The sequence below is a fragment of the Elephantulus edwardii genome, unplaced genomic scaffold (assembly GCF_000299155.1).
Source record: "Elephantulus edwardii isolate Elephantulus edwardi_28Jun2011 unplaced genomic scaffold, EleEdw1.0 scaffold00257, whole genome shotgun sequence".
Taxonomy (NCBI): Eukaryota; Metazoa; Chordata; class Mammalia; order Macroscelidea; family Macroscelididae; genus Elephantulus; species Elephantulus edwardii.
The window spans coordinates 3,052,788-3,077,521 of NW_006400007.1; the positions used below are offsets into that span (position 1 = coordinate 3,052,788).

Sequence of the window (24,734 nt, forward strand, 5' to 3'; positions counted from 1 at the left end):
GAGGAGGGTAGAGAGAATAGTGCAACAATGAATGAGTGGAAGCCCAAAATCTCTGTAAATGTTTATGAAAATTAATAAAATATAATTATAGGGGAAAAAAAAGAATACTGTAATAAACCTATAAGAAAGATAAAATGAGTCCTGTTATTCTCATTTTACAGATAAGGAAAAGTTTTTTTACATTTTTAAGGAAAGTGCTGATAAAATTCAAATTTTAAGTGGCAGAGGTTCCATATATTTAATTCCAAAACCTTTAATATCTAACAAAATTCACTATCCTTCAGATGGTGCAGATGGTGCAGAATAGGGCCACTTTCAGACCTGCTGTTCATAAAGTCGCTATGAGCCGTCAACTGAATGGCACCTAATATCATCATCGTTCACTAGTTCAGAGATACTCTGTAATACTACTACCGAAACTATAAAATATGGCTGAAGAATACAAGAGTCCAAACACTGACATATTTATTCTCTCTATAAAAATATCACCAAAAAGAGAGAACATAAACGCTAGAAAAGAGCTTTAAGTGTAAATTAATGGATGTACGCTAAACAATAAAACCAAACAAAATGTTTTTTATAGACAAGGAGCCTTGGTTCCATGATGGTTAAAGGACTCAGCTGCTAACTCTAAGGTTGGCAGTTCGAACCTATCCACTACTGAGGGGAGATCAATGTGGCAGTATGTCTTTAAGTTTCCTTAAAGATTTACAGCCTTGGAAACCATATGGGGCAGTTCTACTCTGCAGAGATGATGTAAGTCAGAAACAACTTGAAAGTGATGAGTTCTTAAAAGTGGTAAAACTAATAAGAAAAGATAAAAATCACTACAGAATTAACATTACAAAAGTCAGGATAGTAATTATCCTTGAGGGAACAGAAATATATCAGAAAAAAGAGAGAGAAAGATCTCATACAGAGACTTGTGTATTCCAACAATGAATGTTCTTGTTTTTAATTGTGATAGTGTTCCTCAAAATTATTGATAAAGTGTTTATTTATATTTAACAACATTGAAAAAGAAACAAATTTATACAGAGAGAGACATTCAACTTTTTAAAGACTAATAAAAACGACAGGGGCATCAGTTTTGGGGCCCTTTGATCACAGCAGACACAGAGTCGTAGAGTATCTAATTCTGCAACTTGCTTACAGATGCTATTCCCATAAGCTTGGCCTAGAATATATTGTATACTTTCTCAGTTCTTTCAATTATTTGAGGAGAAAATTCAATTTAAGCAATACAGTGTAGATTCTATTTTCTACTAAAAAATCTATGTGAATGAAGGGAAACTTCAGAAAGCTGCTCTGGCAAGAGCTCTGAAGTATATTCTGAAATCCAGTTTACATATACTATACAAGTAATTCAACTGTTTACAAAATATACATAAAACAAGGAAAAAAGAACTAAAAACCAGAAGTAAATTCAAAGAAACAAACATCACTGTAATTAGGTGCCATCAAGTCAACTGCAACTCACAGCAATCTCATGAACCTTGCTCTATGAAGCTTGCCCTATACTGTTCCACTCTAATGATCTTCAACATGCTCAAGACCACTGCTGCATTCACTGTGTCAATCCAATCCATCTTAAGGTTCTTCCTCTCACTGTCTATCTTTCCCATCATGATGTCTCTTCCAAGGTCTAGTCCTTCCTGACAACATTCTCAATGTTATGTGAGACCAAGTTTAATTATCCTTGCCTCTCAGGAGCACCCTGGTTGCATTTCCTCCAATACAGATTTATTGGTTCTTTTGATAGTCCACGTGTTATTAAGACTCTTCAAAGAAAACACAACAGCTCACAAGTACCTATTCTTGCTCTCCTTAGTCTTTAAACTGACATCCTGGCTCTTTAACACTTTAAAGAGGTCCGTGCCAGCATATTTCCCAATGTAATACATATTTTGATTTGACAACTGCTACCGTGGGTGTTGACTGTGGATTAAAGTAAAGTGAAATCATTGATACCAATCTTTTCTCCATCTATTGCCTATTAGTCTAGTGGTGAAAATTTTGTTTGATGTTGATAAGTAATCCATAGTGAAGGCTGCAGCATTTGATTTTGACTTTCTGCACACAAGGTTGTATCATCTGCATAACGAAGGTTGTTGATGAGTCTTAGTGTAATCTTGATAGTCCTATTTCTGGTAGGCACGTTTCTTCTTTCCTCTTCACCAAGAGCATAACTAAAATGCATCCATTTTTAAGTCTTCCTTCTTTACTGTGCATTGTTGTTGTTGTTATGCGCCATCAAGTGGCGTGCGATTCATAGTGACCCTATCTAAAACAGCCCTAAACTCTGCTCTGTCCTGTGCCAATCGCACTGTCTCTGACACACCCATCCTGAATACCCCAGTCACTGAATCAATCCACCTCATAGAGGGCCTCCCCCCCCGCCCCGGCCCCCCAACCCCCCAAACATGATGTCCCTCTCCAAGGACTAGTCCCTCCTTACAACATGTCCAAAGTATGTTAGACAGAGCCTTGGAATCCTTGCCTCCAAGAAGCCGCTCAGTTTGACCCTTTCCAGGATGAATCTGTTTTCCTAGCAGTCCACGGTACTCTCAATACTCTTCTCCAGCACCAAAGTTCAAAGGCATCAATTCTCCTTCTATCCTCCTTAGTCATTATTCAACTCTCTGATGCATGACAAGTGATAGCAAAGACAATGGCCTGTATCAGACACACCTTAGTCTCCAAAGAGACACCATTGCTCTTCAGTACTTTTGAGAGGTCCCTAACAGCAGACTTTCCCATGGCAATACGCCTTTTAATTTCCTGGCTACTGGTGCCAAGAGTGTTGACTGTGGAGGCAAGCAAACTAAAGCTGTGTACAATCTCAATCTCTTCACCATCCATCCTGATGCTGCCAATTGGTCCAGTGGTGAGAATCTCTGTCTTCTTGACATTGAGCCTCAATCCATATTGGAGGCTGCAGTCTTTGACCCTTTACAGCAAGCGCTTTAGGTCCTCCTCAGTTTCAGCAAGCAGGGTTGTGTCATCTGGATAAATGCAGACTGTGCATATTTCTCACAAATATGAGGTGATGGATAATGTATGGCCGGTGTCAGGCACGACTTAATCCTTGAAGTTACAATTTTACTTTGTAATATACCACCCAAGTCTTTCCAGTTGATGTTGTTAGGTGCTATCAAGTTGAGTATGACTCAGTGACCCTATAAACCACCAATATGAACAATGTCCTATTCTGTGCTATCCTCACAATCTCGAACACACTCAAGCCCATTGCCATAGTAACCAACGTAAACCCACCTGGTTGAGGTCGTCCTCTCTTTTGCCACACCTTACCTCCCCAAGAATGGTGTCCCTCTCCAAGGATTAGAACCTCTCCAACAACATGCCCAAAGTATCAGAGATGAAGCTTCATCATTTTTGCCTTTGAGGAGCACTCTGGCTACATGTTTTCCAAGACACGTCTGTTTGTGCCTTTGGTAGCAAATGGGATATTTAGCAGTAAAACATTTTATTTCTCTATTGCTGATTCCATGTGTGCTAACTGAAGAAAGAAATAAAATTAAATTCCTTACAATTTCATTCCTTGTGTTTACTACAATGTTGCTCATTACAGCTGTTAAGGAGTCCTTCTGCAATCTTCAGTAATTACCAACTAGTCAAAGGATTTAATCATGACATACATCCTACCTGATTTTAAACTATGCTCTATACTCTTGTTCTGTCTGAATGTTTGTCTTTGGTCTATGTACAAGTTCCACATTGCATAATTATGTGTTCTGGAATTTCATTCCATCAGTTTTAGAAATTGTTGCTTTGTTAGAAATCACATAAAATTCTAAAAAAGCAATATGAAGTATTCAGGAAAGCAAAGTGAAACTACCACCAAAAGGTATGCTGTTATGTTGCATATCATCTAGTAAGACATACTTGGGGTTTTTGGCAGTCCACGGGGTATTCCATACTCTTCAATACCACAACTCAAAGGCACCAATTGTTGTTATCTTTATTCACTGTCCAACTTTCAGATGCACAGCAAGTAGCTGAAAAGATCAGAGTTTGGATCAGGTGCACTTTATCTTTGCTCCATCTTTGCTCTTCAGCACTTTGGAAAGGTTCCAAACAGAAGACATTCCCCATGCAATGTGCTTGGATTTTCCTGGCTGCTGGTGTTGATTGTGGATCCAAGCAAGGTAAAGTCATCGACAATTTCTATCACTTCTTCATCTATCCTAATGTTGCCTATTGGCCTGGTAGTGAGGACTTTTGTTTTCTTGATGTTGATATGTAACCCATATTAAAGGCTGTAATCTTTAATCCTCTGCAGCAAGCAGTTCAAATTCTCTTTACATCCAGCAAACAAGGTTCTACCATTTGCAGGATGCACACTGTTGATGAACTTCTTCTGGCTCTGAAGCCATGTTCCTCTTGATATAGTCCAACATTTTGGATAATTTTTCTCTGCATATAGACTGAATAGTTATAGAGAAAGAATGCAGGCCCGCTTTTCCTGCTTTTAAAACCTTGCTCTGTTCAAACAGCTTTTTGGTCTGGCTATATGTTTAAGATGAGGCCAATTAAAAATTCTAAGATTCCTATTCTTCTCGTCAGCCATAGTTCATGACTCATCAGTAATTAATTCATAAAGTCAAATTCATCTGCATACTTAATAAAACACAAATAGACACCCTTTTGGTATTCAATGCTTTCAACCAAGATCTGACATCAGTAATGATATCCCTGGTGCCAGGCTTCTTCTAAAACTAGCCTGAATTTCTGGCAGTTCTCTATGATGTTTTAGTGGTTTTCAAATGATCTTCAGCAAGATTTACTTGCTTATGACATTAGTAATATTGGTAAGTAATTTCCATTCTGATGGATCACCTTTTTTTTGGAATGAGAATAATTATGGATCTCTTCCAGTCAGCTGACTAGGTAGCTGTCCTCCAAATTTCCTGACATAACTTGGTGAATACATCTAGGACTACATCTGCTTGTTCAAATATGTTCACTGGTATCTCATCAATTCCCAAGGCCTTATTTTTTTTTCCTAATGCCTAGCTTTTTCCTAATCCCAAAGAAAGGTGACCCAACCGAATGTGGAAACTACAGAACAATTTCACTAATTTCACATGCAAGCAAGATTTTACTAAAGATTATCCAAAAACGACTGGAACAGCACATCAACAGAGAACTACCAGAAGTCCAGGCTGGTTTCAGAAGAGGTCGTGGTACTAGAGATATTGTAACTGATGTTAGATGGATCTTGGCTGAAAGCAGGGAATACCAGAGGAATGTCTATCTGTGTTTCATTGACTATGCAAAGGCATTTGACTGTGTAGATCATAACAAACTGTGGCTGACTCTGAGAAGAATGGGAATCCCAGAACACTTGATCGTTCTAATGCGAAAATTATACTTGGACCAGGAGGCAGTCATCAGAACAGAGCAAGGGAACACTGCATGGTTCAAACTTGGGAAGGGCGTACACCAGGGATGCATCCTATCTCCATACCTTTTCAACCTATATGCAGAACAGATTATCCGGGAGGCTGGGCTCTATGAGGAGAAATGTGGGGTCAGGATTGGTGGACGATTTATCAACAATCTGCGTTATGCGGATGACACAACCCTGCTTGCTGAAACTGAGGAGGACCTGAAGCGCCTGCTGCAGAGTGTCAAGGACTGCAGCCTACAATATGGATTGAGGCTCAATGTCAAGAAGACAAAGATTCTCACCACTGGACCAACTGGCAGCATCAGGATGGATGGTGAAGAGATTGAGATTATACACAGCTTTAGTTTGCTTGGCTCCATAGTCAACAGTCTTGGCACCAGCAGCCAGGAAATTAAAAGGTGCATTGCCATGGGAAAGTCTGCTGTTAGGGACCTCTCCAAAGTACTGAAGAGCAGTGGTGTCTCTCTGGAGACTAAGGTGCGTCTGATACAGGCCATGGTCTTCGCAATCACCTGTTATGCTTCAGAGAGTTGGACAATGACCAAGGAGGCTAGAAGGAGAATTGATGCCTTTGAGCTGTGGTGCTGGAGAAGAGTATTGAGAATACCATGGACTGCTAGGAAAACAAACAGATTTGTCCTGGAAAGGGTTAAACCGGGTGGCTCCTTGGAGGCAAGGATTCTGAGGCTCCATCTAACATACTCTGGACATGTTGTGAGGAGAGACTGGTCCTTAGAGAGGGCCATCATGCTTGGGAGGGTGGAGGGACAGCACAGGAGAAGAAGGCTCTCTATGAGGTGGATTGATTCAGTGACTGGAAAATTGGGATGGGAGTGTCAGAGACAGTGCGATTGGCACAGGACAGAGCAGAGTTTAGGGCTGTTGTACATAGGGTCGCTATGAGTCGCAGGCGACTCGACGGCACATAACAACAACAACAATAATGCCTAGCTTGAACTTCTTCCTTCTTTATCACTGATCCTTAACCATACGCTACTTCTTGAAATTACTCTGTGTCTGCCAATTGTTTTTGGTAGTCACTCAAAGTATTTCCATCTTTTTTGATGTTTCCTGGCTCAGTCAGGACTTTGCCTATGGCCTCTTTTAGTACTGCAACTCAAGGTTTGAATTTTTCAGTTCTTTCAATTTGAAAAATGCCAAATGAGTTCTTCCCTTTTCTGTTTTCCAACACTAGCTCTTTGCACATTCTTTCTTACATTTTGCCTGTTTTCTCACATCACCATTTGGAATGTTCTGTTCATCTCTTTAACTTCAACAATTGTTCCCTTTGTTTTGGCTTCTCAACATTCCATTGCAATTTTCATTCTCTCTTCTAACATCAATTTTGGTCTTTTCTCCCCTATCTTTGTAATGACCTTTTGTTTTCTTCACTAAGTAGCACTGAATTATTCGTTTGATAATGGCTAATTTTATTGTATGAATGTCATTTCAATTTTTTTTTAAAAGGAAAAGGTATCACAGGAAAAGATTAACAAATAATATAAAGTACCTATAATCAAATCTTTGTTGGTTATGGTCTTATTCAGGCCATGGTCTTTCTGATTACTTGCTATGCATCTGAGAGCTGGATAATCAATAGGGATGACAGAAGAATTGATGCCTTTGAATTGTGGTGTTGCAGAAGAGCACTGTATATCCCATGAACTGCCAAAAGAGGAAATAAGTAAGTCTTGGAGAAGGTGCAGTCAGAGTGCTCTTTGCAGGCAAGAATGATGAGGCTTTGCTTCACATACTTAGGGCAGGTTCCTAGGAGGAGCTATTCCTTGGAGAGGGACATGATGCTTGGAAGGGTGGAGGGTCAGTGAAAGAGAGGAAGATCCTTAAGTAGGTGGACTGACACTGTGACTGCTGCAATGGGCTGTAGGGTGTCAGGAAGTGTGAAGATGGCACAGGATAGAATAGGGTTGAGATCTGCTGTTCACAGGGTCGCTATGAGTCATAGTCAATACTCAACTCGACGGCACCTAACAACAACAATATAATCAAATCTTTAAAAAGATGTTCACAAAATCTGTAGAGCAAAAAAATATAAACTTTTATAAACCATTTTTACAGATAAAAAAACATCATTATAGGCAGTCTCCCGAAACTAAAATACAGATGGCCCATTTTTCTTCCAAAGAGCAGTGGATCTGAATTGTCTCTGGGTCAGCAGTGCAACTCCCTAAGAACTAGGCCACTTGAACTCCTTGTATGAGATGAGATCAAATTCTCAAGATCTAGTAGTAGGAAGAAGACGTAAGTGCTAATTAAATCTCTATAAAACAGCTAATTGGCATTTATACAGAAGATCCAAAGTTCAAGAACAACCAAGAGACTCCTAAAGTAAAAGAATGAGTAAGATATTCAGCTATCAGGTAACAAGACTTAGTCATAATAACTAAATAATAATATATACCTGAGACAGATAAACAGGTCAAAGAAAGAAATTAAAGAGTTTGGGGGAAAATATATGCAAACCTGGTACAACAAAGCTGTTCTTACAGCCTAGTAGGGAAATGGTCCTAGAATAATTAGCCATTCAAATAGAAAATAAAGATACTCCAACCTAAGAAATCAATTAAATATATATTAAGAAGCCAATTATGACTAGTCAAATTTTAAATCTTTTAGAAGAAAATATGGCATCTTTATGATAGATACAAAAAAGTATTTACAATAAAACTAAAAAAATTTAAAATAACTATAAAAGGAAAGATTAATGAATTAAATTGAAAATGCTCTGTTTATTAATATATATCATGAAGAAACAAAATAAACAAGTTAAGAACCAGAAGATATTTACAACTTATACACCAAAGAGTTAGTATCCAAAATACAAAAAAGAACTTTTATAAATCCATAAGGCAGCAATTCACAATCATGGGGCTGGAGTTGGGAAGGAAGAATTAAATACAAGAGGCATAAACACAAAGATGTTTAACCTCCTTAGTAATGAGGGAAGAAGATAAAAGCACAATGAGATATAACAATATACTGTCCAGACCGACATAAAATGCAGTCTAAGAACTACCTACAAGTGTTAGCGATAATGTGGAATATAACTCTCTTACACTTCTTGTTGTAGAGGCAGTTGTCAGAACAGAGCAGGGCAACACTGCATGGCTCAAAATTGGGAAGGGTGTAGGCCAGGGATGTGTCCTATCTCCATACCTTTTCAACCTGTATGCAGAGCAGATTATCTGAGAGGCTGGGCTCTATGAGGAAAAGCGTGGCGTTAGGATTGGTGGACGATCTATCAACAATCTGCGTTATGCAGATGACACAACCCTGCTCGCTGAAACTGAGGAGGACCTCATGCACTTACTGCAGAGGGTCAAGAACTGCAGCCTTCAGTATGGACTGAGGCTCAATGTCAAGAAGACAAAAATTCTCACCACCGGACCAATAGGTAGCATCAGGATGGATGGTGAAGAGATTGAGAGTGTTCACAGCTTCAGTTGCTCGGCTCCACAGTCAACACTCTTGGCACCAGTAGCCAGGAAATAAAAAAACGTATTGTGATGGGAAAGTCTGCGGTTAGGGACCTCTCTAAAGTACTCAAGAGCAACGGTGTCTCTCTGGAGACTAAGGTGCACCTGATACAGGCCATGGTCTTTGCAATCACTTGTTATGCATCAGAGAGTTGGACAATGACTAGGGAGGATAGAAGGAGAATTGATGCCTTTGAGCTGTGGTGCTGGAGAAGAGTATTGAAAGTACCATGGACTGCCAAGAAAACAAACAGATTCATCATAGAGAGGGTTAAACCAGGCTGCTCCTTGGAGGCAAGGATTCTGGGGCTTCGTCTGACATACTTTGGAAATGTTTTAAGGAGGGACAGGTCTTTAGAGAGGTACATCAAGCTGGGTAGAGTAGAGGGACAGCACAGAAGGGAAGACCCTCTATGAGGTGGATTGATTCAGTGACTGGGGAAATCGAGATGGGTATGTCAGAGGCAATGAGATTGGCACAGGATAGAGCACGGTTTAGGGCTGTTGTACATAGGGTCACTATGAGTCGCAAACGACTCAACGGCACATAACAACAACAACAAGACTTCTTGAGGATAGTGTAAACTGGTATAAACTTCTGAAAAGCAATGTAGCAATAGTTAGTAAAGGCCAAAATAGGTATACCCACCATCAGCAACTAGACTCTTACTATTTTAGAGCACTGGTCAACAAATCATTTCTGTGAAGGACCATATAATAAATACTTTCAGCTTCACAAGCCATAATTCCTGTCCTAACTACTGCCATTGTGTCACTGAAGGCAGTCACAGATGATGTCTGAATGAATAATTGTGACTGGGTTCTGAAAGTTTATTAAACAGGTATGGACTGCAATTTACCTATCTCTGAGAGAAATTCACAAAGATAAAAAAACAGATACGTACAAGACTGATCTCAGCACCACTGTTTTAACTGTAAGTAGTTGAAAATCGATCCCAAATATTAAGAACACAATGAGCACCATGGTAATATATTTATATTACCCACAAACAAAAATTAACAAATTACATGTACATTAATAATATGAAGAAATCACAAATAATGCTGAACCAAAATAGCAATAGCCAAAAGAATACAGCTACATGTTACGTTTGTATTTAAACAGTATGCAAAATTATCTATATATTATTTAGAAATACATTTTGAGAGAATATATTTATGAAGAAATGTGTGTGAATAATTAACATGAAATTTAGTATTTAGGAGATCAGATACCTCTTGTAGGGAGAAAAAAAGAAATAATTTTAACTGGAGGCTTTGATCATAGTGTTAATTTTTTTTAAGTTGAGTAACATGAGCCATTATAATATTCTTTTTCCTTTATTTGTGAAATATTTCATAAAATAGTGTAAAGATGCAAAAAATAACTTTTCCTGTTTATTTTTATTAAGTAGTTTTACTTGCATTCAATATTACACACATTCATGTATCTAACAAGATCTGCAACACCACATTAAAAACACATTAATATTCAACATGAGATAATTCATGTTTATATTTTTTCCTTCATAAACAATGTTGCAAACTACAATTTTACCTGTCTGAAGGAAATAAGAACTTTCTTACCTTTTCAGCGAAGTCTTATCACTTGTGTGGCTGCAGATATTAATGATTTTTTTAAAATTATTAACCAAAGTGGAAAATACTATTTGATAAACAGTATAATAAAACAATGCTTTAAGAACATGTATTCCCAAAGATCTCTAACAAAGTTGCTAAGCATCCTCGGCAGTCAAAAAAACTGAAATAACCACATTAAAAAACAAAGCTAAAAATCTACTATCATCAATTCTGACTCACAGCAACTCTATTAAGATAAAAAGGCTCCATCAAGTTTCTGAGACAATGGTCATCTTTCTCCAACAGAGCTTCTGGTTAGCTCCACTGACCTGGTTAGCAGTCCAATACCCATTAAGCCACCAGGACTTTGAAGCTTTGGTTTACTTACAAAGTTCATATACATTGTTTTACAACTTTGCTGCTTTTAAGTGCTGTGAAGTTGGTTCTCTCAGCAACTCTGGGTAACAAAATGAAACACTGCTCGGTCTGTGCCATCCTCAAAATCACTGCTGTGCCTGAACCTACTGTTGCACTGTGTCAATTCACCTCTTTCAGAAAGAGGGTTAACTCTTTCTCCCTCTTGATAACAGGCCCCAAGTATGTGAGATGAAGTCTCCCTTGTCCTTGCTTCTAAGAAGCTTTCTGGGTTTATCTTCTTCCAGGACAGATTTGTTTGTTCTTTTGTTGGGTCGTATGAGGTGACTGAAAATGCCATGGCTTGACTGAGACACACTTTAGGCCTCAAAATGACATCTTTGTTAACTTTTTAATTTTTTTTTTAGTTTGTTTTTTTTTTAAATTTTATTATTTGTGTGTGTACATGTACCGTCAAATCAGATCTGACTGGTACCGGAGGAGATTGTCCCTCCTTCCCTGGCAGAGCATCTGATGAATTCGAACTGTGCGCCTCTGGATTGCAGTGCAGCTTCTTGCCACTAGGCCATCAGAGCTCCCCCTTTGTTAACTTTTTAAAAAGATCCTTTGCTTTAGAGGTTTAAAATTCCTTGGAGAGACACTTTCTTCAGGTTTAACACAGTTCTCAACTAACTGGGTACTACCACAGATTTACCAATGACATCAAGTCAATTTTTATTCCTCCATTGGTTTGGTGCTGTACATCTTTAAAGGTGGATCTGCCCCAAGTGAGGGTTTTACTTTAACTATTGATATCTTTTCAGCTTTTGTAGTGTCTGGGAGACTACCTATGAGATGAGTGTGTCTTTAAGTCAAATTTGTACATAGCCAGTCTCAGCCTACTTTGTACAGAAGGAGCAGTGGAGGCAGTACTTAATCGGTAACTGCTAAGCATTAGGTGCCTTACTAATGAAAACTATCTACCAAACTTAAAACCATTTTTAGGTCAAGTCCGGCTTCTTCAAACTTATTTAGGTGATATCCATTAAAGTACATAATCTGACCTTTAGTCAAATTAAGTTAAAAAAATCCATTTTATATTTTTCTTATCCAATACTGTGGTAAATTCTCAGAAATCATGCTGTTGTTATTGTTGCTGTGATATGCTACTGAGTCAGAGCTGACCCATTAATGACCCTCCAGATTTTCAGAAGCAGTAAACTGCGTAAGAGGAGAATGTCCATCTTTCATCCACAGAGCAAGTGGTTGATTCAAACTTCACACCTTTGGGTTAGCAGCACAGCTTCATATAACTAGGCCACCAGAGCTCCCTGTAATCACATTGTTGCTGGTCTGTGCTATTGCCTTGGTAACTAACCCACAGCTGACCCTCCATCAGGTTTTTCAGAAGCAGTAAACTGCATGGGAAGAGACTACCCTTCTCTTGCAGACCATTCGGTGGATTCAAATCACATTAAAGATCGTATTTTACTTATTTCAACAGTGTGTCATCATTTTATTAGCTCTTTGATAACAGAGTTCAATGGGCTATAACAGCTAATGAAAGTTGTACTTTTCTTGATTATTTAAAAACAAAGTATAATAACATTACTTCAAGTAAATAAAAAATATTTCCACACATTAAGCATCATTATGTCTTAGAAGACAACATAATAAAAAAAATAGTGCATCTATTTATGCAACTACACAAGTGAAGAAACAGATCTGTAATTTAATCAAGAGGTGATGAAAATGAGTTTTTATTTTGTCATTTCATGCTGTATTCATGACAAAATAAGTTATTTTTTTTAAAAAATTAGATAAACTGGCTTTTTTTAGTAAATGTGACAGTTACACAAGCACTTACACAACCTAGAGGGCAAGTTTAATGTAAGAAGAGTGTAGGAGGGCAGAGAAAGAGTTGTTTGAAAATAAAACTAAATTTTAAACAAAATTTTTAGCCACAAAATTTCAACTAAACTGATTATTGAGGCAGCCAAACAATGTGTGTGATAAGCCTTAAAAGATTATGAAAAAGGCAATATCCTTACCCCCATGGACCTCAAGATTTAGTTGGGAGGCAGATACTATTATTCAGTAGTTTTCTCATAATTGCTGGTAAGATCTTCACAAGAATTCTACATGGTCAAAATTATTTCTATAATAATTCTAAGTGTCTATTTGCCCTTTTCACTGTGCTGACAAATGGACTGGTCGTACAAAGTAACATCAGGTAAAACTGCTCGTGCCTCAGCAGGAGTCAAGGGAACAGCAACACACTGAATCAGTAGTCAGTTCTTCAGTTTTTACAATGGTGGTGTTTTGGCGTTGGTTTGGTGTTTTGTTTTGTTTTAAAAAAAAAAAAAAAACAGCAAGCCACATTTTTAATTGATAACATCATCTTTTGAAAGACTGAAAAAATGTCAATTAGAGTTGGGAGGTTAGCATACATTTTCTTAAAAGTTAACAAAATGAGCTTTCCAATACAAGGAAAACTGACACTATTTGTTGTGGGTAATAAAATTTTAATTACTGCTTAAAAACATATTTCTACCGCAGCAGAATTTAACATTTTACCGATAAGTAAAGACTTCCCATGAGTACACTGATGTTTACCAAATGCAGTTTTTGACACTGCATAATGAAATATATAACTATTTGGAAGATTTATGGACATCAAGCATTATTTTCCAAGGGATTAATGTATAAGGTAACAAAATCACATATAGAAAAGTGCATTCAAAGTGCAAGATAAACCAATAGGTCTTAAGTCAAAACTCAGAGAGTTCAAAGTGGAGTACGCTGATTCCATTAGAACTGTCAGAAATTACCACTAGGGTGTGGAATATCCAAAATTATTTGGAAATATTAATAAACTCTCTCTTCTTTTTCCTACTACATATCTGTGTGAGGCTACCCCTCCCTCCAAAGCAACCAAACACTGCAGCAGAACAGATTCAATACAGAAACTGATATAAGATCCAGCTATTCTCATTAAATTATGTATTAAAAGATTAACAAAAATGAAAATAAGGTCACTCTTCTCATTATGATATCTAATTTCAGAAAAGAGTCATCTCGCACTGGAAAAACAAACAAATTTTTGCTGTTGTTATGTGCCACTGAGTCGCCTGCAACACATAGCAACCCTATATCCATCCTGAAGCCTCTGAAGCCCGCTCTATCCAATCTCATCCTTTCCGAAAGACCTAATCTGCGTCAATCCATCTCATCCTGGGTCTTCCTCTCCTGCGCTGTCCCTCCACCTTTCCAAGCATGATGTTCTCCAAGGACATGTCCCTTCTGGTCAAGTGCCCAAAGTATGTGAAACGGAGTTTCAAAATCCTTGCCTCCAGGGAGCAGTTTGGTTTTACCTCTTCATGACAGATCTGTTTGTTCTCCTGGCAGTCCACAGTATGTTCAATACTCCTCTCTAGCACTACAACTCAAAGGCATCTATCATCCTTAGTTATTGCCAAGTAGCAAGCTTATTATTAATCTAAAGTTCATTCAAAAGTACTATTAAATTTCTCACTTTTTTATATGGTAAATACTAATACAGCCAGTCTAAATGGAGTGTTCAATAATTAAAAAGTATAAAGGGTCCTAAGAGTAAAATATTCCAAACCACTGTTCTAACCCAATGAGAACTATAAAAGAAGAAACAAAATTATGGTTAATTCCAAGAAAAACAGAAGTCTTTACAGAAGAAAACATGTTGACTTGGTGACTGTATAAGGAGTTTATTTTTGTCCTAGTTTTCTTCCTCTGGGGTGAGGAAGACAGTAATTCGGGGAAATGGAAAATTTCAATGTGTCCTGGAAAAGGGTAAGTAGAATAATGCAGTACAAATGCAGCTATCAGGATTTAATACGGAGGCTGAAGTTGTACAGGAAAAACTAGCCTCTAGATCACACATGACTTATTTTATAGAAAATATGAAAAGCCATTTGTGAATTCTGTACTAATGTAAAAGAACTTGATTGCATCTCTTGTGTCAAGACTTTCATATACCAAACATGCAATGTTTTTTCATCATTAAACGTAAAACATATTAGAAACTGGATTTGGTTTATTCAAGCTTTGAAGATGAATTTCAAAGGTTTGTTGTGAACAAAGCAAATTTTAATATCTGTCTAGAGTCTAAGCGAGCCATAGGGATAAAAATGTGTTAAAAGTATATGTATTAGGGGAGCACTGGTGACCTAGTGGTAAGGAGCTGCAACTACAATCCCAGAGGTGCACAGTTCGAATCCACCAGATGCTCTGCCAGGGAAGGAGGGACAATCTCCTCCTGTACCAGTCAGATCTGATTTAGTGGTAAGGAGCTGCAACTACAATCCCAGAGGTGCACAGTTCGAATCCACCAGATGCTCTGCCGGGGAAGGAGGGACAATCTCCTCCTGTACCAGTCAGATCTGATTTGACGGTACACTCACACAAAAATAATAAAATAAAAATTAAAAAAAAAATACTAAAAAAAAAAGTGTATGTATTAAAGACAGACACAGAAACACACATACACATTCCCTGTCTCACACACAGTTAACATCATGGCTCCAGCTTTATTTAAAAATGATCAGGGTTTACACACAACTTTTTAAAAATCAATTACTAGAAGTGTTTGTATGTGTTTTCCCAAATCATCACAGCTCAACTATGACATGTTCAGGTTACTCTAAGTGTATTGCAAAATAAAAAGGACTCCTAATAGTTCTTTGTGTCATTCACTACTCTGTGGTCTTGCCTACTACTAGTTGCCCTGCAGCCAATGATGCTGATGTATTTCTAGAATCAACTGTTGTGCTGTCAGCTCTACCCTACCTACACAAAAACAAAATAAATTCATAAAAGGAACCTCTGGGATTGGATAAGAAACACCTCCAAGAAGACGCTAACTGGGTGGTTTATGAGTCAATCAAATCATTCTTGGCAGAAAGCCAGGCAAATGGAAAAAACAAGCTTTGAAAGCAGTTCATCTATAACTCTGTGACAATGGCTTTTCAAAAGTGTTTCATATCAGATACATCTTTGTCATTCTTTTCTTTATAGCTCTTTCCTCTGCAGGAAGCAAACATTATTCTGATACTGCCAACAAGAGCTGTTTTCTGTTTCAAGTCAGAGAGCCTTACCTCCTTTTTTCTAAAAAAGTTCATGACATTTATTCACCGGGATGTTTAAGTAACTCTAGTCCCGTGTATGTTGGGTACAGAACTACTTGCTGCTTTAGAAAAGACATTTAGATGAAACGATAATAACAACCTCTTGGAGATCCTACACCAAATTTTTATAAATTACAGTCCAGAATTCCTTTTGGCATATTAGTAATTCCTCTCCTTTTGCTACTATCATAGCCATTTATAACTTCTAAGTTCTCTGAATTGAAAATTATCGAGAACTATTTGACAGCAATTCGCTAAAGCAATTTCAAAACAAACCAAAAACCCCTGTACTCGTGAAATGACATTTTAAAGCAAACTTTTAAGATTAATTTAACACATACCCTGACGAGGGGTTCGTGCAGACTCAACACATTGCGTGTTTTCCTCTTCACAGCAGTACATATATAACGATCCCAGAAATATTATGGGAACACTGCACAGGAAGGAATTCTTTGCAAGACTTTTAAGTTGTGTGATTACAATTCAGTCCTTCTTAATTAGCTTAACACTTTACTCAAGACTACCGGCCACTCTGGGTCAATTCTGAGACTGACAACACCGATAGGAGGCAACCAAGAGGGACAAGTGCTTCAAGAGCAAAATGACAGATTGTAAGGAAACACTCAAATTTTTGCCCCTCTCGCGCTTCCTCCGCGCAGTCCCCGGGTCTTCGATCTCTCTTCTGGACAAAATCTAGCACCAGGTTTCTACACTCTTTCTCTGGCTGCCACCAAAGTGAAACGAGGGGAGGAGGGCGACTTCCCATTCATCCTTAGCGAGTGGGGGAAAGCGAGCAACGGGTGCAGGGAAAACAGCAATTCTGTTTGCTCCCCCAAGTCCGATTTATTTGCTCGGGTTGAAACTCCCCAATATTTAAAAAAAAAAAGTGTCTTCACTTCTATAAAATGTAGTGTTCGGAAAGCGATGTCTAGTGCTGGGGGCCCACGCGTTGTTGGCTGGTGCTAAAAGCCCTGAACTGCTGCTAGGGAAAAGAAGCGGGAGACAAGCCACCGAACTCACCCAGTTTCTTCCACATTGCTAGGTGACAAGCGAGGAAGCCTTTGCGAATGGCAGCGCAAACCTTCGCAGGCTCGGACGAGGTGAAGCCCTTCTGCTTCTTGATGAAACCCCACAAGTGCTCCCGGGCAAACTGGGCCGCTTCCCGCCCGCCGTGCCCGTCGCACACCGCGAAAAACGCCACCGAGGAGCGGCGGCGGCAGCAGCGGCTGGGAGCCGGCGAGGCCCCGGGCTCCGGGGGAGGATCGCGGGCTGCCACCGCCGGGCCCGAGACTCCACTGTCAGGGAGAGTCGGCGGTGGTGGCGACGATGGCCGAGGCGACAGCTGAGAGAGCGACCGCCGCGGCAAAGGCTTTTCTTCGGCCGTCGGCTCGGGCTCCACAACGATCTGGGTAACGTCCTCCATGTACTTCCTCCCGCCCTGGTCAGAGAAGACGCTCACTCCCAGCGAGTACAGCCCCGCCATGGCCGGCTGGCCAGGATCCCGCCGCTCCCACGCAGCCCGCCGAATCCTGCGGCGGGAGACTAACTCGGCGCTCGCCAGCCAACTATTGTTTATCTTCGACGACGCCGAGAGGGGGAAGGGGCGGTCCCGGAGGGGGGGGGGGTGGCGCGCGATGTCGGGACTTGTCCGCGAGAGCTGGGCCGGAGCGCTGGGGCGAGCGAAGCTGAGAAACTGCGCCTGCGCTTTGCTCTTCCTCTGCCGGCCCGCGCCCACCACACAAATCAGGCGTTCTCTCTGGCTGTCGTCACTCAGCTCTCTAGAACGGACCAATCGGAGTCGACTTGGAGCGGACCCGCCCACCGCCCCCAACCTTCGCTCCTCCTTGCAACGGCTGCGCGCTCCCTCCGCCCACCGCGGGATTTGAGCCGGCGCGCAATCCCATTCACTTACGGTAGCTACGCGCTAACCTCACGCGATGCTCATCTGTTCCAGACCGATTTAGAAGTCTGTCACCTTTCACCTCAGTCTGTAGGTTTGTAACACTGAATCACCATTCGCCTCCCACTGCTCTCCTTGAAAGCGGTGTAGGCTCAGGCCTCTCAAGTGTGTGGAGAATCTAGGGGAGAAAATTGTTAACTGAAATGGCGGGAAACCTCCCTTCCAAACAGGCTTGGGAAAGTGACCGGCACACTTGAGCTGGATTTGGGTGGGCTGTCTTCGACTGGGTCCTGAACAGGGAGGCAATCCAGTCTTATTGTTTAGAAAACTTGGGGAATTTCCACCATCAACTAACTGCACGGTCTCACATAACTGACTAGGTGTGTCACAGACTTGCCATTGCCGACTCTTGACCCTCCATTGATTTGAGGCCATAAATCTCCGGGAGGAGACTGCTCCTTAAGGTTATACGTTAACTACTAATATCTTGTCCGATTTTGTTACACGAAGCACAGGCAGTTACTAAGAAGATCAGTGTGTCTTCGAGTTTGAAATTTGTAGATAAGTCTGAATAGATGCACTTATTTAACCTCTTTTACAAGAAGCGGCTGTAGAGGCAATGGTTAAGCACTAGGTGCTAACCTACAGGTAGAAAACCCAGCGTGTTTTACGGGAGAAAAAGGTCTCCTACAAATATTTACAGAAGCTTTGGTAACTATGGGGCTATCTGTTCTGTCCTGTAGGGTCACTATGAGTTGCAGTCTATGATGGCGATGAATTTAGGGGTTTGGTTGTGTCATGGAATGCGAAGGAGTTGCATTTGTCAAAAATAACTTTATAACCCAGGACTGCCTGTACTTTTTCTGAGTAGCTCTGGGCAGTTTTACTTTTCCTGTGGTATCAGATAACATAAAAATAGTTTACCAAAACGGCAGCCAAGTGCTCTAACAATTTGGTTTTCCTCTCTTTGCTCAGTAAGTCGTGATGAAAGTACTCAAACATTTGCATAGATTTTTTTCAAAGGTCAAAAATAAGCCTCTGAGTGGGTATGTTAGTATGTTTTCAACAACAAGCTTTCTTGCACTGAATTTATATTTATTTATTTGTTTGTTTATCTATCTATCTATTTATTTATTTATTTTTAGTTCTTGGCCACTTCACTATGGAACACCTCCTGTATGTGCTTTCCTTTGAGATTTCCAAATGGAATGACAGTAGTATAGCAATGAGAATGAGAATGGGAATTATGAATGAAATACAAGTAGAAAAAAATCTACCAAGAAAATTATAAATAAACAAAATCTACTCAAGAAAATGTAGAACGTTTCAATGGGTCAATTACCGTAGAAAGGATGACAGAGAAGAGTGAATGTCTTTGAGTTGTGGTGCTGGAGAATATTGAACATTTCATGAGCTGCCAAGAAAACAAATAGGTCCATCCTGGAGAAAGATAAACTAGAGATGCTTCTTGAAAGAAAGGATGGTGAAACTCTGCCTCACTTACTTTGGGCATGTAGTCAGGAGGGGCCAGTGCTGGTGAAAAGATGCCATGCTTGGAAGGGTAGAAGGTCCGTGCAAGGAAGGAAGACCCTAGACGAGATGGATTGATAGAGTAACAGAGATGGTAAAGTGGGCTCAGGACAGGGCAAAGGTCATAGGGTTGTTATGAGTTGTAATCAACTCAATGGCACATAAGAACAAGAGCAGTTAAAAATACCCTCTGCTTCAGAATGCACTAGACAGATTGTTCCAGAATGTAAAAATATTTGGTAAAAGCCCAACTTGTTTGCAGAGGAGATCCAAAACTTTATAATACTCCTTCTTATCTGAAATGAAGAATTCTCATACTAAAAGGAAATCTTTGTCATATTTTATAACTGAATGCAAGACCCCCAAATGAAATACCTGCAATTCTAATTCCCCAAGCTTACAAACTACCAAACCTTTAAGAGAGAATAATGTAAGGTGTTGCACTGCAAACCCAAAGGCAAAGTTTGAGTCTGCCAGCTGTTCCATGTGAGAAAGATGCACACTCTACTCGTTTGTGAAAACTGATTGGAGGGTGAGCTATGAGTTGGTTCTAACTGGATGGAATGTAAGAGCAACAACATATTGTTATACTTTACATAGTTACCTGTCCTCACCCCTATAAGATTGTCAAAATTAAGTCTAATCTATAATCCTTTCTGCTTCAAACACTGCCAGTAGCCTCCTTGTCAATCTACTTCTATAATCTGATTTCAGTATCTCTCTCTCCACTATCTTTCCTAACCATGTCTCTCCACCCATCAGATCTCAACTTCTGTTTACAGCCCTCTTCTCTTTACTTGCTAAATATCTTCTCTAATTTTCACATCAACTTCCTGTGCCAAGTGAAAGCTGACTTACCACCTGACTAAACTACCTTCCCTGCAAATTTTTAAATACAGAATATTTCCCTCACTTCTCCTAGGCTTTTCTTTTTTCTTTTTTTTTTTTTACATAAATTAACCCATTTATTACAGGCTAGAGATGCTTCAAATGAGGGAACTTCTACTGGTCTTTCAGTTCCTTCAGTCTTCTGATGGCTGACTTCACCATGATGGCCGAGGTGGTGTTGTAGGTCCAGGCGCCACCAGCTACTGTCTTCATGCAAGAACCACAGTGCCAGATGCCCACAGCTCGTCTCTTCATTTTGGTTTTGCCGCAGAAGGAGCAAGTGTACTTGGTATGCTGGCTGATTTCAATTTTCTTTACCATCTTCCTGAGCGAGGCACCATAACGGGTCCTGTATTTACCGACGATGCCGACTTTCTTGGTGTATTTGGCCATTGTGCCGCAAACAAGCACCAAACCCAGAGAGAGTAGGCTTTTCTTTTCTTAGAATCTGTTCTTCATGTGGCCTCTTAATAATTTTTTTTCTTTCCTCTTTCAAAAGACCAAGTTTTAAAATAAAATTGATGTCTCTATAATGCTTTCCTTTAATAATCTTGATAACTTTTCTCTCATTTGTTCATGATTTACTATCTTCCTTTCTTCTACATCGTTGTTAATACATAACCACTTTATTTTTTTAAAATGTTATCCACATTTTCAATTCAATACCCTGTCTTTATTTTCTATCCTCCCCTCTTTGGTGAAGTGGCATTGCTACTAATAAAACCCATTCCTATACTTGTGCACTAGATCATATTGCCTCTCTCCTCAAGAGCTCGGGTATAACAATTATCCTTCCTTGGTTTTGTATCATCAGTTTCTCCTTTTCTACTAGGTCACTGTCATCTAATATAAGAATGCTCTAGTTTCTATTTAAGAAGCTGGACTACGTGAAAAAGAACACAGCATCGAGATTGAGGGAAAACTCATTAAGAAATTCAGATGGTGCAACTGTGTCTGCCAATAATGAAGACCACTTGATAATAAAAAACAAAGTATGCATTTCACTAGAAATCCATAATAATAGAAATAAAAATCCTCACAACTGGATCAATAAACAATATAATAATAGAGAAAAAAAACGAAGTCACCAAGGATTTCACATGCATTAGCAATCAACACCCAAAGAAACAGAACGCAAAAAATCCAGTGGGGGGATCACCGGTGGCCTAGTGACAAGCTGTGCTGCAATCCCAGAGGCACTCGGTTTGAATCCAACAGCTGCTTTGTGGGAGGGTGGGCAATTTCCTCTTGTGGATTTACTTTGGTTTTTTTTTTAATTTTTTATAATTTATTTTATTATTTTTGTGTGAGTATACCGTCAAATCAGATCTGACTGGTACAGGAGGAGATTGTCCCTCCTTCCCCGGCAGAGCATCTGGTGGATTCGAACCATGCACCTCTGGGATTGTAGTTGCAGCTCCTTACCACTAGGCCACCAGAGCTCCCCTGATTTACTGCCTTTGAAAACCTGCTGGAGGGTCAGCTATGAGTTGGTTCTGACTCAATGACACAACAACAATAAATAAAAGGTACTGTTTCCTATATCCATACAAACTAGAAGTGTTAACAGACTTAAAAATCAAATGACGAGGCTCCTCCAGCAGCTGGGTGGTGGAAACGGTGGAGAAGAAAACTTCAGTTCTCTCCCAGGACCCCGGACAGCGGTGGGTGCTGAACAGGGCAGCCCGGCAGCGCCGCATCAACAGGCAGCTCGAAGCTTTAGAGAATGACGACTTCCAGGACGATCCCCACGCGGGACTCCCCCAGCTCGGCAAGAGGCTGCCGCAGTTTGATGATGATGCAGACACTGGAAAGAAAAAGAAGAAAACTCGAGGTGATCATTTTAAACTTCGCTTCCGAAAAAACTTTCAGGCCCTGTTGGAGGAGCAGAACCTGAGTGTGGCCGAGGGCCCCAACTACCTGACAGCCTGTGCAGGACCCCCATCCCGCCTCCAGCGCCCCTTCTGTGCTGTTTGTGGCTTCCCCTCCCCGTACACCTGCGTCAGCTGTGGTGCCCGGTACTGCACGGTGCGCTGTCTGGGAACCCACCAGGAGACCAGGTGTCTGAAGTGGACTGTCTAAGCCTGGATCCCCGGCGAGGAAGGCCCTTCACCCCGGGCTTCACCCCTGGCTCAGCCGAGGCATTGGGAAAAGGAAGTAGCCTCCCCTGGACCAAAGGAGGAGTCACCACTCATCAGCAGAACTTGCATCTCACTGACTGGGGGGATCAGCCTCGTTCCCTGGGGTGGGGAGGCGGCCTCGGCCCTCAGTTGCTTTAGTAGTAAAAGATGCGTGTGAGGAGAGGAGCCTGCCGCTCGGTGGTACTTGGGGGCGAGGGTGATGAGTCACCTGTCTCACCCCTTCACGGCTCTTGGCTTCCTCCCTGTCTTCCTCCACTGCCTGTCCCTGTCATGTGCCCCGTGTCCTACACCAGGAGAGATTTTGTCCCATCCTGCCACTGCCATGTCTCTCCCTTTCTTGGCTGCTGCTTCATGTCCTTTTTTTAGGAGTGAGGGTAGTTAACTCATTTTGGTTTTGGTTTTAGTTCCTGTGAGGAGGATCTTTGAATGCAGGTAGAGTCAGTGCTGTGTAACAGGGAAGTAGAGAGAGAATGGGAAGGAAGGGTGCAGAATGGTCCTGTAGGACAAGCTGGCCTCTCTTTGAGCACCTGTTGTCTGGAACTTACTGGAATGGGCCCTTGTCCTTGGTGCTGCCAGTCTAAGGTGGCTTGCCCCTAGGAGCTATCTGTCAAGGGCTGCTGTGTGTGAGTGTTGTTGTTGTGTGGGCCATTGAGTCAGAACCGACCCACAGCTGACCCTCCAGTGGGTTTTCAGAGGCAATAAGCCACGCAGGAATTGTCCATCTTTCTCCAGAGGAGCAACTGGTGGATTCGAACCACGTACCTTTGCGTGGACAGCACAGTTCATTTCCACTAAGCCACCAGAGCTCCCTATGAAATTACTGGCATAGTAAATACGAATGTCCAGGAATCACAGGGAATTCTGGTAGAGACTCCTGTGTAGAGCTTCTTACTCTCAGAACATTGTAAGCTGTAAGCATCTTGTAGTTTCTGTATTAAACCTATTACAAAAACAGGCTTGGTAAGTATTTGTTGGAACAAATGACCTTAATAAAGTGTTAATGAAACTCAGACAAGTTAGCCACAGGCATGTTCTTCCCTCTTTTGAGAACACTCTGGGGCTGGTGCAGATGTCTCTGAGGACATTGTTTCCTAAGGACCCGTTTTCTCTTCTCTGAAGACTCGGGGTCGGACAAGTGGTACTGTGAGAGCTCTATGTGCAGCTGGGGTGAGGACAGGATCAAGAGATGTGGTTTCTAGAAGTGACTGTAAACTCTGTCTCTCCTTCCATGAAAAGGTGGGGTTCTTGTTCCCTTCCCTAGAACCTGAACAGCTTCAACTAGAGGAGAAAGCAGAAGTCATGCTGTTGTTGTTACTGTTTAGTTGTCGTCATTATTGTTATTCTTGTGTGCGGTCGAGTCGGAACTGACCCATAGCTGAACCTGCGGCGGATTCTCAGAGACACTTAATTGCACAAGAGGAGGTTGCCCATCCTTCTCCCGCCAAGCAAGCAGCTGGTGGAGTAGAAGTCCTGCCATGTCCTTTAAGGCTAGATCATCCAGCTCCTCAGACACTTGTTCTTGGTTCCCTGAGCCAGCCTGCGAGAAATCCAGCTATCCTGACGCTGCCACGCTGTGAAGAAGCCACATGCGTAAACTGTTAGTGCTGACAACCCCCGCTCAGGTGAGCCTTGAGCTCCCAGGACTGGCCCTAGTTATGTTAGCAAAGATGCCTCCAGAAGATTCCAGACCTCAGTTGTTGAGCAGGCCTCAGCTACACGCATTTTCTAATGGAATCCTCTGATGTCACAGATCAGAGACCGGCCATCTGTGGTGTGTCCTGTCTGAATTCCTGACCCACAGAATCTGTTGAATGTAATAAAGAGTCGTGACACTGAAAAAAAAAATTTAAAAAAATCAAATGACATTGCATTGTACAAATCTGTGACGAAAGACCACTTCAAAATTTTAAAAAGGCAAAGATGTCACATTGATAACTCAACCCATGTCCTTTTCAGTCACCCCAGATGTATTCAAAAGCTGGACAATGCAAAAAGAAAAAGAAATATTTCATCTAGTTTAGTTGCTGTGTTAGCAAAGAATGTTGACTATACTATAGAAAGATGAATTGCATTGGGGCAGCCTGCTGTCATGGACCTCTTCAAAGTACTAAAGAGCAATGATGGGAGTCTAGAGACTAAGGTGCACTTGATCCAGGCCATTTTCTTTGCAATCACTTGCTGTGTATCAAAGAGCTGGACTAAGGAATACAGAAAAAAATCCATGCCTTTGAGTTGGGTTCTGGAGAAGAG

The 24,734-nt window shown here is 40.8% G+C and overlaps 2 protein-coding genes and 1 pseudogene across 2 annotated transcripts in view; 1 reads left to right on the forward strand and 2 right to left on the reverse strand.

The window, feature by feature from the left end:
* PPM1D (protein phosphatase, Mg2+/Mn2+ dependent, 1D) overlaps positions 1-17,724 on the reverse strand; it is a 49,512-nt gene extending 31,788 nt beyond the window's left edge. The window contains exon 1 of the mRNA XM_006899455.1: positions 17,046-17,724. Within this exon, the coding sequence (XP_006899517.1) occupies positions 17,046-17,508 (463 nt within the window). The 5' untranslated portion in view covers positions 17,509-17,724. The remainder of the gene's footprint in view (positions 1-17,045) is intronic.
* A 2,733-nt stretch (positions 17,725-20,457) lies between these two features.
* LOC102863601 lies at positions 20,458-20,736 on the reverse strand (annotated as a pseudogene).
* Positions 20,737-21,282: 546 nt separating this feature from the next.
* Positions 21,283-22,425, forward strand: LOC102875215 (zinc finger HIT domain-containing protein 1-like). The gene is made up of 2 exons (XM_006899472.1): positions 21,283-21,295; positions 21,935-22,425. Exons 1-2 carry the CDS (start codon positions 21,283-21,285, stop codon positions 22,423-22,425), a joined length of 504 nt encoding a protein of 167 aa, XP_006899534.1.
* The last annotated feature ends 2,309 nt before the right edge of the window (positions 22,426-24,734 follow it).